The sequence below is a fragment of the Bufo gargarizans genome, chromosome 2, assembly GCF_014858855.1.
Source record: "Bufo gargarizans isolate SCDJY-AF-19 chromosome 2, ASM1485885v1, whole genome shotgun sequence".
Lineage (NCBI taxonomy): Eukaryota > Metazoa > Chordata > Amphibia > Anura > Bufonidae > Bufo > Bufo gargarizans.
Window position 1 is genome coordinate 649,609,549 of NC_058081.1, and position 17,881 is coordinate 649,627,429.

Below are 17,881 nucleotides of genomic sequence, written 5' to 3' on the forward strand. Positions count from 1 at the left end.
CAGCACCGTACTTTATATAGTGGCCGTGCTTGGTATTGCAGCTTGGCCCCATTCGCATCAATGGGACTGAGCTGCACCTAGGCCTTGTGACTGATGAATGTGACATCACATGGCCTAGACTAAGCTGCGAGAAGGCCGCGACACAACTGCAAGTGCCTTGTCAAACAGCTGATCGGCGGGAGTCCCAGGTGTCGGACCCCCACTGATCTGATACTGATGACCTATCCAGAGGATAGTAAAAAGATCTCAGAAAAAGGGTGTTTGTTACTAGAAATTCCCTTTAATGTATTAGATAACTTTCCAATTCAATATTAAAGGGTTATCCCAAAATTTAAAGACTTTCTTCCCTTTCTGTGGGTGGGTAGCGGCTCATCAAACACCAGCATTTTTCAAGATGCAAAGCAAGGGGGCGCTAACAGAGAGGAGAATGTAATGCACACAAAAAGCATATCAATATTTTCTTTGTATGTATATTGCAATGATACTTCATTTGAGATGCCCTACTCATGGCAAAGGAATATTTTTTGTGTGATATCCCCTCTAATGGGTATATTTGCATCTATTATTCACCCCCCTCATCTTTTGGGAGCATAAGGTTTCCAGATATATTATACCAATGAAGAAGCCTTAAAGACCTCACATTTCCCAGGGTCTTCTGGTTTTGAAAACTCTTTTTGAAGTACTCTCTTAGGAAATCCCAAGTTAACAGAAGGAGTCCCACAACCAGGAGCTACAAAGATCAACTCTCTCTGGAGGACTCAAAGCTTCATTGCTTTCCATGGACTGCTTACTGATTTCAATGGAAGGAGTGTAATGTTTCTTTTTTCCCTGAGGTGGCGCTGCAGGGAAACTAAACACTTGCTGTTAGGATGCCTCCTGAATAACAACTGATCATCGCAGATCCTGGGATCATCTAAGGGTTGGAGGACTCTTCTAACATAATAGGATTTGATGTGCAGGAACCAAAACACAGTGATATGGACGATGGAGCTCGGTTGGGGTCCACGGCTCCCTGTGGCTATAGGTGACTATTGGGCTGACCATGAACAGTTACAGCCAGGCAGCTACACATTAGTGCCTCCTCCTGTACTGTCTATCTAGCAGATTTCCTGTAACACTTGCTATAACGATGCTGAAGTTAAACACTCAACTACAGTTTTTTTCCCACGTGTGCCATTAAAATCAGAATTATGGCCTATATGAAAATGAGTTTGAGAAGAGAGGCCATTTTTTGCACAAAGTCTTAGCAGTAATTTCACAGGCCCTAGACCACAGGATCCATTTAGGATGTTACATGACTAGTCTGTGCTGTATCCGGCTGGGATGTGGGATTTACAGACAAAATCTGCGAGCAATTACTGTCTGAAGAGTAGCGGAACACTGATGGATAGATAGATAGATAGAAGAATAGATAGATATGAAACAGATAGATAGACGATAAGTATGAAATAGACAGATAAGAGATAGCCATAGATAGATAGAATACAGTAGGCAGATAATAGATGGATAGACAGAGATAGATAGATAGATAGATAGATAGATAGATAGATAGATTTGAAATAGATAGATAATAAATATGAAATATAGAGAGAAATAGATGATAGACAAATAGATAGATAGAAAACAGTAGGCAGATTGAACAGACAGAGATAGATAGATAGATAGATAGATAGATAGATAGATAGATAGATAGATATGAAATAGATAGATAAGAACTAGCTCTAGATAGATGATAGATATGAAATAGATAGATGATACATATGAAATATAGAGAGAGATAGATGATAGATAAATATAGAGATAGATAGATAGAATACAGTAGGCAGATAATCGATGAATAGATAGACAGAGAGAGATAGGTAGATATAGATAGATGTGAAATAGATACCGGTAGATATATTTTAAAGTGTATATTTTTTCATATGACCGTTAAGGACTATAAAAAGCTAGCCCGTAACAATATGAGATAAATATATATATATATATATATATATATATATATATATTGCAATTTTATATCCAGTTTATCAAGATGATGCATGAGTCATGATACATTTGGTGCAACTCACTATGCTTCTACAAAAATTTGGCGCATTTTACTCCTCTTAGCCACGCCCCTTTTCGAGACAGGTAGGTGTAAAAAGAGTCCAAAGCACAATAACTAAGGCACCCCCAAGTACTCCGCTTTATTTTGCCTAGTAGATGTCCCCCACTGCAAGTCTTGAAATCTAACAGTAGTGACACAGTGTCTATTTCACAAAGTATCTCGTCAAAAACATAAAAATACAAAAATCCCAGGATAATGAGGTGTATACACATTGGGGGCCCTGTGATGGATGTGCAGCGTGTATGCACGGTTGTGTAAATAAATAGAAAAAAAAAGTCTTACTTCATCCACGGCTGAGACAAGTTAGGAAAATCCCTGGAAGTCATCTTGTTTTAAAATTAGGAATCCAACGAAATGCTCTTTATTTTATTTTCCTATATTCTCCAATATTTGATCTGTACACTCTGAAAACTAAGAAAGAGAAGATTCATTCTGTGCTCTCTTGTCCTCCCTCTGCCATGATAAACAGATTAACCCCCACTGGCTGCTCGCTAATCTCAACATTTTACACATGACAGGGTTAAAAAACAACCTCTTTTGTTCAGCTTCAAAAACCTCACTTGCACCAGCTGTGTACTAGTACACAAAGGATTTACGTAGGTATACAGTATATACGTACAGGTCACATCCATACAGTAAGATATTTAGCGGTATTTTTGAACTACAGACAATGGTGAAGAAATTAAAATTTTCCACCTTAAGGAGAAAGCAAAAACATTTCAGCTCTATCAAGATATATGGAAAGGTTTTTTGAATTTTTTTATTCCACCTTGTGGAGAAAGCAAAAACACCAAAGCTCTATCAAAAAATATATAGTAGTGTATTTTTTTAATTCTGGAGGATTGTGAAGAAAAAAAAAATGTCCACCTTAATCTATTCCCGACATGCGCAATACATGTACAGTGCATGTCGGGTCTTTAAGTATGGCGCCTGCTCCAGAGCAGAGCTGGCGCCATGGAAGCTGGGTGCCTGCTGTTTTACACAGCAGACACCCAGGGCTAGTGTATGTGAACGGCGATAATGCCGATCATAGACATTCAGATCCTCAGATGCCATGGTCAATTGTGACTATAGCATGTGAGAGTTTTTTTCCATGGGAATGAAGCAAACCCAGGTCTGAACTGCTTCCCCGTGCCGAGATGGGGAGAGCTGTTCACTAGCTGTAGAAGCCTCAATCCTTCTAAAGGCTCAAAGGCTACCACAGCAATAGTTTCCATGGAGCCCTGCCCCTGTCAGGGCTTCATAGAACACAACAATCATAAAAATGACATGTTAAAGTCCCTTAAGGGGACTTTATATAAGTATTTAAAAAAAAGTTAAAAATAGAAAAAAAAACAAGAAGAAAGCTAAAAAAAATCTAATTACTGACTTTCCCCATAATAAAAATATAAAGAAATAATGAAAAAAAAAGATCATTAGCACCATGATGTCCCAAATCACCCATACTATTAAAAAATAAACGTACTTATCTCATACAGTGAACGGCATAATGGAAAAAATCATAATGGCCATTTCGCAGTTTTTTTTGTTGCTTCACCTACCAAAAAATTTAATTAAAAGTTATCAAAAAGTCACACACACTCCAAAATGGTATCAATAAAAACTAAAGATCACCAAAAAATGAGCCCTCAAACAGCTCGGAGAAAATAACCTAAAAAAGTTATGAGGGTCAGAATACGGCAATACAAAGAAAAAAAAATGTTTTCCAAAGATTTTTATTTTTTTAATTAAAATACAAGAAAAACTACATAAATGTGGCAGCGCTGTAATAATACTGACCCGAGGAAAAAAGTTGACATGTCTGTTTTAGCGTGTAGGGAACGACATAAAAACAAAACCCATAAAACAGTGGGAAATTTCTTCCTTTTTTTTCCCAAGTTTACCCCAATTCAATACATCATATGCAATGGTAAATGGTGCTGTTAGAAAATATAACTTGCCCCGCAAAAAAGAAGTCCTGATATCCTGGCTAGATGAATGGAAAAATTAAAAATGTTATGGCGACAGGAAACCAGGAAGAGAAAAAAGGAAAATAGAAAAAAAGGAAAAAACGTCTGGTCAGGAAGGGGTGAAGGAATAAGCAAAACATTATGGCTCTGTCAAGAAACATGAGAGTGTTTTCGAATCTAGAGGCTTGTGAAGAAATAAAAAACATCCACTTTACGGAGAAAGCAAAAACATTCTGCTTATATCAAGATACATGGTAGTTTCTTTTTTATTCTAGTGGATTGTGAAAAAAATCTAAATTTTCCATCTTGAGGAGAAAGCAAAAAAATTACGGCTCTACCAAGATATATGATAGTATTTTTTTTTTTACTCCAGAGGGTTGTTTTAGAAACAAAAAATTTCCACCTTAAATAAAAAACTAAAACATTAAATTTCAAGGCAGTGGTGTATATTGTCATGACTGCTTGTTACTATGTTTAGGATTTGGACTGAGTCTTTATTTAGCTGCTCTTTGGTAACCCAGTGACAGATGCACTTGTGACCCTGTTAGCCAAGATGACATCACTCATGTAACATCACTGACAGCTACACCCACTGCGGGCACCTCCTCTACACCTGCTTTATTAAGGGGTTAACCTACTCTGATCAAGCTTGAGGTCATCACAATTATCACGATAACTGATTCCACAAACAAAACTGATCATTTAAAGGATGCTCCTGTGAACCCCAAAAAGTCTCATCGAGAAGAACATTTTTAACAGTGATATTAATGAATAAGCAACACAGGAAAAGTGAAGAAAACTGGCAAAAAATTCACTATTCGTAGTGGGTTTTAGATTTCCCTGGTTTTCTGTTTTTGTGCACTTTGTGAATCTTTGTGCAAACTGCAAGTGTTGGGGCCTCAGTTTACACCAAAAACTGTTGTAAGCTGACTAATAAATGCGTTTATGTGAAACCACCCTTTTCTTCCCCAAAACACCACTTTTTTTTTCTTGCCGCTATCTTTTTCAGAGCAAAAAAATGCAACAGCCAGACACCAGGCATTTTCTCATAGATTTCTCTAGAACAAAAAGTCTGAATAATTGCAAGTAAAACATGACTTAAAAAACACCATCAAAAAGCCTGTAAAAAACACAAGCCAAAATAAAATAAAAACACCAATTAGAGTGCTTTCACATATAGCATTTGTGCAGTGTTTTTCCTGGCCTTTATTTAAAGGGGTTATCGAATGACTAATGTAAAAAAATGAAAATCAGACATCAGATATACTACATGACAATCTCTTTCTAACAAAGCTAGAACCAGCCCTGTACCTCACATGGATCCAGAGATCTCCCTAATTCATTGCTTTGCTAGATTTATATCAAGCTGGCAGCTCAAGGGGAGTGTCTTTTCTGCTGCAGCTAAGGGGGCGTGTCTCAGCTCTCCCTATCACAGCCCAGGAGGCAGTTGAAGGATGAAACTGAGCATGTGCGGCCATCTCAGTGAGCAGGACAAAGAAATAAAAAATAAAAAAACAGCAGTTGGCGCTATACAGATTAATTCTATTGAATAACTCAGTGGCTATGCTAATTTGTTAATTACATGCAATTACAAAAAGTGATGGTTTGAAAACTGCTGAATATTTTTCGTGGGACAACCCCTTTAATTAATTTTCCCCAAAAAACATTGCAGCCAGATTTCAGCGGAAAGCTGAAAGTAAAGTATTGATCTACAAACAAGGCACCAAAAGTGAGAAGGCACCAAAAGTGATTTAAAAAAATAAATAAAGTACTGTTTATGTGTTTCATATTTCAGATTTCATTTTCAACAAACATCTGGATTCTGGACATGGCTTTTTCTTTGTTTTCCCCACGCAAAAAAATACAGCAAAAAGTTCCGGGAAAAACTCAACACAAAAACATCACTTACGTAACGACTTCTCTACCATCTAAATTCAGCACATGCAACTTTTTTGGTTCAATGGGGGTCATTTACACCTTTCTTTGACCCCCCTGCACTGCCGGAGGATGCGAATAATTTATGATGAGTTCAGCGTCTCGTTATAAATTAGACACATTTACAGTAGTCCATGTGCCTGGTGAGAAAAACTACCCCAGTCCATGAGAGTAGTAGGTTTTTACCAATATTTACGTCTTTTTCCAGACGTAAATGTTAGAAAATATGCCTGGGCCGATGTTTCGACACCCACCACACCCCCACCACTACCTTGCCACTCCCAAGTGGTGAGGACGGCATAAAATGCTTGAAAAAATGCTTATAAAAGTTGCAAAAAGGGGTCTTGACATTTTTGTTTTTTACTCCAACAAACTAGCGTAGGGATGTTAGTAAATGATCCCCAATTTGCAAAATAAGTCTACCCAAGAAACAAGGTTTTGTAACTTCACATGACTTCGAACACCTGGCTATACACATTACTGTCCTAATACTCAACACATACACACACATTGGTGTATACTGTGTACATGACTTTATTTGTAGCTTTACTTTTATTTTTTATTATATTTTTTTTAGCTGATGTTACAAACTACTTAATTTTCCAATAAAAAAAAATGCTTAAATTAAAACTATACAGTAATAGCACCTTCCAACCTGAAATGGTAGATTGTATCTTGCTCTCCCTCAATGGATTTTCATTTTAACCCTTTGAGGGAAGGGTTAAGTAATTACAACTGCCCGGATCAGTTTGCCCAGAGGATAGAGCGCTGTTTGGTAAACAGGGTATGCAGGAGTCCACTGACTTCTGACTTCTATGTCTTTGAAGATGGGATGAAAGGGGCGTGTGGTTTCTGTTTTTAGTGTACACTCTGCTACTCTCTTAATCCTGTTTTATGTAGTTCACACCTGCTGCCAGCTAGCTGTCTGCTGAAGGCTCATGGTTCTTGCAGCACTAGCCTGTGCCTCATACATACAGCTCCTGTTGGGAACACAATGTAAATTGCCTGAACAAACTTACTGAACCCCCCCAAATTGTGTGCACATTTTTACATTACACTAGGCTTCTTATTCATGGGTCTTTTAGTTTAAAGGGGTTTTCCAGGAGTAGAATACTGATGACCTATCTTCAGGATCGGTCATCAATATCTCACTGATGAGGGTCTGAAACTCGGCAACCCCACCGATCAGCTGTTTGAAGAGGCTGTAGTATTCTGGTAAGCACTCCAGCCTCCATAGCATACCAAGCACAGCGCTATACGTTGGATAGTGGCTGTGCTTGATATTGCAGTATAATTCCATTCACTTGAATAGGACTGAGCTGCGTCTAGGCCTTGTGACTGATGAACGTGCTACCATAGAGCTAATTGGACCAACGCAATCTCTTCCAATAGCTTATCATGGGTGTGCCAGGAGTAAAACCCCCACTTATCAGATATTGATGACCTGTCTTAAGGATAGATCATCAACCTTTAAACGGGTTGTCAAGATTTAAACTTATCCTCTCCAAAGGACAGGGTATAGGTGTTTGATCCGTGGTGTTATAACCACCGTTGATCAGTAGAACAGGGGTCCCTTGACCCACCATATGAATGTAGCAGCAATCGAGCATGAGCACTAACACTCCATTCAACTCTACGGGACTGCCATAGATAGTCCGATACAGAATGAAGTAAGCAGGAGCATACATGCTTGACCACGATTCCATTCATACAGAAGGTACAGAACCCCCGTTCTCCCGTTCCCAGCAGCCAGATCCCCACCAATCAGACACTTATTCCCAGTCCTGTGGATAGGGAATATATTTCAAATCCCATTAAGGTGGCAATAGACATATGATAGCTGTAGGTAGAAAGAGTGTTGACTAAACAGCTGTCTTCTCAAATTCCTCCATTACAATTCGCATACAATTTCTACCGAGACTGGAATCGGGGAATAGCTTGGCAAGGCTGTGTGCACTTGGGGCCAAGAGAGGTGCCAAAAGCCACTTTGCCATGATATCTAAATACTAGACTTAAGCACTGGGCTAAATGTTTGTACCAGGTAAAGGAAAGTTGGACTATCCACATAGACATGAGAGTGGTATTAATGTCAATGGTTCCACTAACAAGAAAAAAGTCTATGTGCGGCTAATTTTTTTAAGAGCAGCTTGATGTGAGTACATTGGACCACCAAGGAAAGACTGTCTGACTTTGCTAATTATTATTATTTCCATTTTTGCTAGAGATTAATACTGGTCATTTCTTCCACTACTCCACAAGGCCTCCACAAACCTAGGGAATTTTCCATAGCTAGTCTTTAATTAGTGCCCCCTCGTGGTAACACTTGAGTATGGACATGAGATAAAACAAATTCAGTTGATATACAGTACATATTGTAGACAATCTATGACCTCAGCATAGTGTAGCAGAGTATACTTGGTCTATGTGGCTTTATAAAACAAAGAACTATAGAAATTTTTTAAAATTAGCGGTTGATAAAGGTGTTTGTGGCTCTGCTGTAGAAGGTAATCAAGCCCTTCAATGGGTTGACACGGAGTGGGTGTTATTGAAAGGAATGCACCATAAATCTTGTCAATGTGGTATCCCAAGACCTAGCATCTTATTTAACAATCCAAGCAATTTTTTTTCCTTATTTTGTAGGAAATGGTGCACAATTTAGTTTCAGATGAATAATCTGCCAACCTAAAGACTATTAGAGTCAATGATCAAAGTTGAGGGTTAATGACCTCCAAATTATACACAGAAGTGGGGAGTCCTGCCAGGTGCTGGCCCCTCACTGTGAATTCTAATATATAAATCCCACAAGCAGATCTGAAGTTCTGAGATAAGTCTCTTTGAAAGCAGGATTTATGATTATGCTCATCATTTACTTTCAATACAAAAATGAATTTTTTTTGCCCAAATTTTTGAAAATGATTAAGCTCAATGTAGAATATCAAATCGATACGGAAATAACTCTTTATGAAAACACAGTAATATATGTCACATGGTGGAGGATACCAGTAGTAGCTGTAGCCCCATGAATATATGCATGGCGTTGATTTAACATGTTACAAGCCAATACTGCCTCACACAAGTGGATCTGTGTTGTGCCGTTATTAGATCTGGTTTTCAGAGAGTTAAAACTGGCAGGTTTAGTTGGGAGAACAAATTTATATTATTCACCACCACGTAGCACTTGTCCTGGCTGTACTAATAAAGTTGGATTAATCATCTCCAAACTAGGCATACGAAAAACATTACAAGCACAGAGGCAAATTGGGATTAGAATGGGAAAGCCAAGCTAACTGCTTTTTAATTCCAACCTGGTTAAATGGAAAATGAGGAAAGAATATTTGATAGCTCTAGAATTTTGGACACTAGAATAGCAGTCAAAATCGGAGTTAGTAAAAGTATGGAGTTTCGAGCTTCATCTCAGACTTCTAATAGTCTACTAAAGTAAGGCTGAGGTCATGTGGCGGTCTTTCTGATAAATACATTTTAAGATGGGAAAGAGGTTCTAATAAATCCATGGACTTTAAGAGACTCTCTAAATGAGGATTGCTTGAGAAACACTCTCTCTAGCTCACGTAAAGCAACAGTTAAAGTTGGGTCTGCCTACAACCATCCCAAAGTTGTGTCATTCTTAGCGTTCTTCTAAAAGCTTTAAGGACTTCTTGGTATACTACATAATACTGTTTTTAATCTGGCTTTTAAAGCTAAGCAGAGAGAGAAAAATCTCTGAGGGTCCATATTTGCTTTTGATGAAGGTCGATTTAATCAAGAGCATAAAATTGTAATCTTGGAACTTCACTTGAAGTTGTCTCATTTTTGGCCAAGTATTTGTGCTTTCGAAGCAGGATAGGCAAGTAAATGGAAACCACTCAGGTCATGCTTTATTTTATTAAATGGTCTGTAGCTTCAAACCGTTACAGACAAAATGTTGGATTCTTGGGTGATCCATACATTTTGGTCAATTTATCATCCTTGACCATTCAGTTTTCTTGTATTCCCCCCGGCTGGCTGTGAGGGATAGAAGGGAGGCACAGTGTCTTATCGAATCATATTGATCACAGGGTGTCAGTGATCTAATCAAGAGCAATCAATACTAATCCAAAATCAATCAAAACACTTTTTACACTATCATTTATCAAATCAGAATGCAACAGCCACTTCCAAGCATAAAATGAAGAAAAATGAGAAATGCGACAGAGAGGAACGGAGACAAAGAGTAAGTAAGGGAAAAGGGAATACAAACAGCCACATGAGTTAAGAAAGTCTCAAAATTTGTTAACCCCTCCAAATCTGCTCCCAACTATAATGAAGACATTAATCTTCCTGTCTAGAGTGTAAATTATAAGTATATGCTAGTGAACCTAAACGCATCTCAGTGCAATCAGCATGTTAAGCCAAGTCTAAACAGATCAAACACAATGGAGATCATGCGGATTAAATATTAGGAATTAAATACTTGTATCCAGACTCATATGGAACTGTGAATGTAATGAGCGAAAATCACAATCGGTTGCCCTATACAGCAGGACATGAAATAAGACAATCTAACTTGAGAAAAGAGTTTAAAAACAGCAATATTTTTTATTCAAAAAGTTAAAAAATCTGTTTTTAGCATCTTAGGAACTCAATTGACCTTGAGGACAACATAGTTAATGTATGAATTAAGGTACCATCTCAGCTAGCTCGGACTTAGTATGGTTTATTTTGGTTCTGAGTCACCAAACAACCCCCCTGCTCATTCTGCAATAAATTATGGAGTCGCCAATCCTGCCTGTGGGAACAAATGGGCAACAGGTAACGTGTAATCAGCTGAGCCGGGAAATCTGCAGTGCAGCAAAGTAGGCGTCAATGGAAATACAAGCAGACTAGCAAATGACGAATCAAGCGGCTACTTTGGCTCCGCTGCAGTACACTTCAAAATTTGCAACTACGCCATTTTTTTGTTGACTTGAGCCTGGTCCAAATCTGTAGCCCGCCCCATTTATTTACTATGTACTGCAAATGACATAGTTATATAAGACAGTATGGTTGACAAAAGGCATAAGTTCATTAGCTTCAGTCAGTAGAAGGGACAGGACAAAGATGAAAGGGATTGGGGAAGGGAGGTTACCCCTTTATCTTCTGCCTTCTACAAAATGTTGAACATTAGGTTGGTCAGGGTCCCTCATTCCATGCCGCATTAACCCATTTAATCTCTCAAAACCTCCTTTCCTTCATATGACATTGACAAGTGGAAACAGATAAGAAACAACTAAACTTCTACCCTACCTCCACAAAAAACATTCTCCATTTGAATTAACTCAACCTTTTTGACTTCCTGCAGAAGGGATCCCAGTACTTGCAATGGTAGAATCCTGTCTCTCGAAAATCATACATTTTAGACCCAAAGTGTATGTACATAACATAAATGGGCACCAATAACCTTGTCAATCACATTTGTTGAAACAAAGCATAGCCCGATACATTTCAATGTAAATTTCAACTAAAACCTAAAGAAAATGTTCATGTAAACATTTTTTTTATTTTATTGGTGTTTTTTTTTCATTTTTCCTCCCAAAATGTAATATTTCATTTGATCGATTCAAACATCTAAAGAAACCTTTCCTACAACTCAAGGTATAGCAAGGGGCACCCAACCACTTGGTGAGAACCCGACATCTGTAGCCACTTTATCGTCTTATTCTCGATCCTACATTTATATATTTCGTCAGTAGATTGGGCTTGTTATTGTACGGCAGGTAATCTACCCTACCATTTATAATTCTCCTCCTCGAAAAGATATAACTCTTTAACTTCAAGAAAACACCAGCAGCGTCTAAGACGTTCACTTCTGCTAATGTAAAAGCACTGGCATTTAACTGCCTTCCCGATAAGACGGTGCCAGTAAAACTGATTATTCTTTTCTTATTCAAAGCATATCAGCATTTCGAAAGCTATTTCAATCTTATCAGGTGTATGAACAGCGAATTTACTGAAAAACAGTTTGTTCGGCTCCTCTCTCCCCGCGCTAGGCTATCAGATAAACCAAACTAACTAACTGTATTTATACACATTCATACTTAGAATGAAATCAGCAATGTAAACTGCTGATAGTGCGCACTGCCGGCGCTACACTGGGCAACATTAGGCTACGATAGGGGCCAAAGTACTTAATAATTTTACCTGTTCCAGTTACCAGGACTAAAAGTTGAACTAGAATATCACAAGTAATTGTATTACCTTACAAAATTCATCTAGAAAATACACAAAAAAATTGAGATACACAATGTCAAATTTCTTCGTAACATTGACTCACTCCATCCAATGGTTGTAAGCAAAGTTGGTCTGGGCCCATATTCCCTCAATGTCTGAAATTCATGTTGTTATTTGTAATCAAGTTTCTATTGCATTCTTCAGTCTTGTGGATATTATTTTTTTTTTATTTTTTTTTTTCCCGCTAAATTTTATCATAACATATCACGATGAACAGCTGTCTTTGTGTCAACCTCTCGGCTCATCTCAAACATATGAAAATGGATAATACCAAACACTTCATTTATGACGCTAATTAGTTCCTCTAGAGAAATTGGAACAAACTCAATTATTAAAAAAAAATCAAAATTTGCTCAATTTCATTCCCATGAAATCAATAGGAATCCTAATAAAACCTATTTTTTATCTCTTACTCAGTGATTTTTTTTTGCCCTCTCTCACGTCGTAATCTTGAAAAGATTCCCTGGTATTGCCAGTTAGATTACAGAAAGTGACATGTTTTCACATATTCTTCACAGCTACACTCTCTGGAACAAAACTGCTAAATAACACTGATCTTTTCTGCTTTTGTGCTAGGCTCTGCAGTGACTTGTTAGCTGACGTTATCTGTGCCTGATTCTTAGAATTATTGTACAGATAAATCTTTGCGTAACGGTACCCTTTCAACTAAAGAAAAAATTTGCCTGCCAATTAACTTTTAGGCTTGCACTTTAAAAAAAACAAAAACAAAATAAATATAAAAAAGGATTAGAACATTTGACAACTCATAAGTCACCGCTGGGTGGCCATCTATAAGCCCCTCCCCAGAAAATATATGTATATGTATATATATATTGTAGGAAGGTACAAGGGGTCGTCATTGATGGTAGGTATGTGTCACTGAGGTTCCTGGCCTCGGTGAAGTAAGAGCTGGTATTTTCATGTGTCAGCGGCAGCTAATGCTGATTGACACTTTTGCTATTTAGTATGGCTGTAAATAGCTGATCCGGGACAGCTATTATTGGGAGTATTCAAAGTGCTGGGTGGGTGACTACTCCCAACGTTCCAGGCCAGGTTTTGTCAGCACCTGGCTATCCTTAAAAAGGCAGCTGGGCTTAGCAGCAGAGAACGCTGAGTGGGTTATGATCTGAGCCCTGTGCTGGGCTGAAAAGCTGAGACCGGAGTGTTGGGAGAGCAGGCCACCTAAAGCCTGCATTTAGACTGCTGGAGGCAGAACCGCAGACAAGGTGAAGTTTTTTGCTATGCATGAACTTTCTACTCGATGTGAACAAACACCAACCCTGCAAAGAGTGTTTTTTGTTTGACCTTATGTGCGAATAAATGCGGACATTTGAATTACGAACTTGTACTTTGCCCCTGTATTGCACCCGCTTATCCCAACTACCAGAGCGAATCCCCACAATATATATATATATATATAATTATTTTTTTTAACTACAGATCCCTTCTCCATAACAATTTTTTATTTTTTTAATTTTCAACCCCAACAATCAAGAAAATTTCAAGCCCTACCAAACCTAATGAACGGCCTACAGTATATTAATCTCAAGGGTGGGTGAAAGGTCACCGAGGTTGTACCAGTCCTATATATATGTGATGGCAGTCATAAATTTAGTTTTTGTCACGTGCTAACCATTTTTCATAAAAGCTTTGAATGTTCAAAGCGCAGCACGGCTCTGACCAATGATTAACTGTAAAAATAATATTCACCGTTCTCAGGTCGGCCTGAAAGTCCACAGACAAGACAGTGTCATGTTATGTATTTTACTCCTGTGTTTTAAGGGTAAAGATGTTAATAAAACTAAACATGTTAATTTAAAAAAATGTAAAAATGTAAAAAAAATTAAGAAAAATATCTGTAACGGCCTGTAACCTCACATCATGATATGTCGGCATGAAGACATCATGTCAAGACCAGTGTTGTTGCACTTGTGAAACTTTTCTGGCTGGAACAATCAAGACCGCAGAGAGGGTATGTTTTTGTAAAAGTGAGATCAAGATATGGCACCTTCAACATCCTGTTTCATCCTTTTGATCACATGACTACGAGTGATCGGTTTAGGTACAAGGGGCCAAGTGTGGACATGCAAATTAGCATTAAAAACAACTTATATTTCAGTTTTCACAATAATTAAAAAATAAAATAAAAAAAATTCCCTCCCACTTGACCCGCAAGTGTTCCCACCACAGTCAAATACCCTCAAAAATGTTATTAAATTAAAAAAATAATTAGCAAAGGGTGATAGAATGCCATTCAAGGGATAAGGTACAAATGAGTGCTGCTCCAGTCCAAAGGCTACGATAATAAATTCAAAGGCCAAGAACACTATATAAAAAATTTTCTTTTTTTGTATTTTGAAAAAAATGCTTATTATTATCAGACTTTCTATGTGTTTTTACATTTGGGCTATTTTGTTAGATAGGTATTATATGAGCTATATTGTTATGTAGATATTTTCCTTTTTACGTCTAAAAATATTTAAGAAAACAAAAGTTAATAAAAACATTTAGCGTTATTTATTTAAAAAAATAATTCCTAAACCAGTCTGATTTCTTCATGGGTGCTGTTAATGGATCTCTTCGCTTAGGCAAATAAAGTAGGAACCTCAGGTAGAGCCCCAGCTCAGTGAATGAGAATTGGCAGTCACGTGCCCTATGCATGACCCCAAGACAAATGTTTTCAACGTGAGACTAATGAATTGGTTTTACAGTAAATGTTATGCATTGCACGCACCTATGGTACTGAAGGGGTTATTGCATTTTCAGCTTGAAATGCACGACTGCTTCGCTTTGACCTTCTGACAGCAAAGTTAATGCAGTGAATTTTTTCTAATTTGTTTGGCTATGCAATGAATTGTGTGCCACCGCCATAGAATTTTCATTTGTGTTACGTTGTGTATTTTTGCTTTTTTTTTTATCTTTAGTTAGGCCAACGTAATGACAGAATCCCAGTTTATTTAAGGCAATGTAGATTAGACCCATTAATGGAGCTGAGGCACCACCGTTGACCAACATATCAGCCTCTACATCTTGGTCAATTGTTGTTTCAGCATCTGTGAGACCGGGGCGATATGACAGATGAGACAGGTGTCATTCGAACTAATGTGATTGGCTCCTTAATGTGTCCAGGCGCCACCTGGGCGTCATCCCTTTTTAATCCCAGTATAATAATTTGCTGTTACGTTTTTTTTTAGGCAGCATTTTTTATAACTCTTTTTGGAACGTTGAATATAGTTGTGTTAGATGTGGCCTGGCTTGTACACCCCCCAAATATTTTTCGACAGTTGACATTGTATTCGGAGTATATTTCTCAAACTAAACCTCATCCCATATTCAGTTTTCTACATTTTTACATATCCGCATACTGTACGGACACATGATTATATTCCTTGACCACGCTGTATTTTAGACAAATCAATTTGTGAATATTAGCGATAATCCCCCCACCCCTTCCATTCTCGAATGGAAATTTTTTGTATTGTCATGAACTCTACACCATAGCCACCTACCCACCTAGATGATATGATTACCTCCAAGCGAGGAGTCATTTTATTTAAAAAAAAACTGATTATAAATCTATTAGCAAAAAATTATAGCGCAACGTCTAGTTTTTAAAAAAAGTTACAAATTTACAAATTACATACCTACAAAAATTGACATTAGTCAATAAACAAATCTAAAGGTCTTCGTAAAATTTTTAGAATTTGCCGGCACATTGGAACTGTACGACCTACTGTACATAACGCATCTCATTATTATAAATTTTTAGCTAATGTTGGGCAATGTCTGACGACGAAGCTTACTGGGCCCTTTGCACTGCGGGTCGGAGACTTTTTCGATACTGTATCAGTATGCAGAGACCCTATAAAACTTTTCTTTTTGACTGACAATTGGAGAAGGAGGAGGAGAAGAAAAAGAGTCCTGTCTAGTTTACATTTTCACACTTCATTACATGGGAAACACAAGTGCTGCTAACAGATGGGCACCTTCTTTTGAAGGGCTGACAGGGGAAAATATAACAGGCCTATTTAGTGTGCAGACAATTCTCTTATTCGTAATTGAACTGGTACCTTTTTATAATGTAGAAAAACAATAGCAAAACACACTTGACGGGGGCAGATATCAAAGTAGGAGAGATAAAAGGTTTGTTTCATCTTCTGGGGAAAAACAAAAACAAAAGAACCACAACAGGGCGCCTAATTTTCTTCCTTCTTGATTTTATTAATTAAATTTTTGGACATTTTTTTCATTTACATTTTTCATTTTTTTCATCTAAATGTAACATCCATTTGGGATTATTTTGCCCACAATTAGTCATGGTCATTAAGTCATGGGATGGATTGTGACAGCCTGTATCATTTTTGTAATGTTTGTTAAATAGATTTTTTTTTTAAGTGTAATATTGTATTGATGCTTTATAATTTACGCAATTATTTAGACCACAAATACATATCTGCTGTGCTTATAAAAAAAAATACAAATAAAAATAAAATATATATATATATATGTTATCCCTCCTCCCTGCCCCTTCTCCCACCTTAAAAATAAAATTAAGCCTTCTACTTGTTCTTGATATAGATGGATATTTAGCCACTAACAATGTGTCAAACAGACCCATTTCTCATCCTATTTACAGTGCTGGTGATGATCACTATACTCTGCTAAATATGCAGCCTGACCCCCAGTCAGTGACAACAGCTGATGTTTTTGACCCACTGAGATGTGAGATGTCAAGTAAATTATAACATAGTGTTCTAGTTTCGCTGAAAGATATGCGGATGCTTCTTTTTTCTTTTTTCATAATTCATTTCGAAGAGAGAACGCCCCCACCATGTTTGTTTGCAGAAAATATATATACATTTTTGTAATCGCTATAGATTATTTTTGCATCTCTATTATCCCAGCGCCATGATATCAATTTCAAAAGCCCAGCGAGGCATACCACTGAATTACCTATAGCAAATGATCAAACCCCTAAACTGTCTGCGAAAGGCATACAAAAAAATATTATATTAATAATAATACATCCATAACCCTAACAGCAAACCATTCAGAGGTTTGATTCGATTGGGGAACTACGATTCTCTATTTAATAAAAGCCCAATGTCGTAACTCAATGTAGCCCGTGAACTGGGCATGCTTTCCCCATGTAACATACACCAAATTTTGTTCTTTTGCTAACCGTATTCGATTGTGGATAAACTGGGAGCAACAATAAAAAAAAAAAAATAAAAAGGAAAGAGAATTACCAGTGATGATCAAATCGCCAATATAAACCATGCAAGTTCCATAAAGCGAATAAAGGCTAACATAAGCAAGCATGCAAAAAAAAGGAAATTAAAACTGTATAGAAAATGAATATGTTAAGAACGTGTTCCTAACAAAATATTATATATATATATATATATATATATGAAATATTATTCTACATATAATAGGCTTAATTGAAATGTAAATAATTTGGAATGCTATCAAATATGTCCGCAGACTGTAATATGTGTTTACTGTATAAATGGGCAATCTGTTTTACGGAATAAAATATGATGCTCCAGTTGTTTTAGACAGGTATGGACTATGCTGGTGACGATGAAGATGTAAGCGTTGTGATGTCTGCAGGACACCGACTGTGCGTGCCAGCGACGGG

At 37.4% G+C, this 17,881-nt stretch overlaps 1 protein-coding gene across 9 annotated transcripts in view; it reads right to left on the reverse strand.

The window, feature by feature from the left end:
- ESRRG (estrogen related receptor gamma) overlaps nt 1-17,881 on the reverse strand; it is a 365,234-nt gene that overhangs the window by 177,829 nt on the left and 169,524 nt on the right. For 3 of the 9 annotated variants that reach the window (XM_044282194.1, XM_044282196.1, XM_044282195.1), the window contains one exon: nt 2,390-2,518. The exons of the other annotated variants lie outside the window; for them this stretch is intronic. In XM_044282194.1, the coding sequence (XP_044138129.1) occupies nt 2,390-2,433 (44 nt within the window). In that variant the 5' untranslated portion in view covers nt 2,434-2,518. The remainder of the gene's footprint in view (nt 1-2,389; nt 2,519-17,881) is intronic. 9 annotated transcript variants of the gene reach the window in all.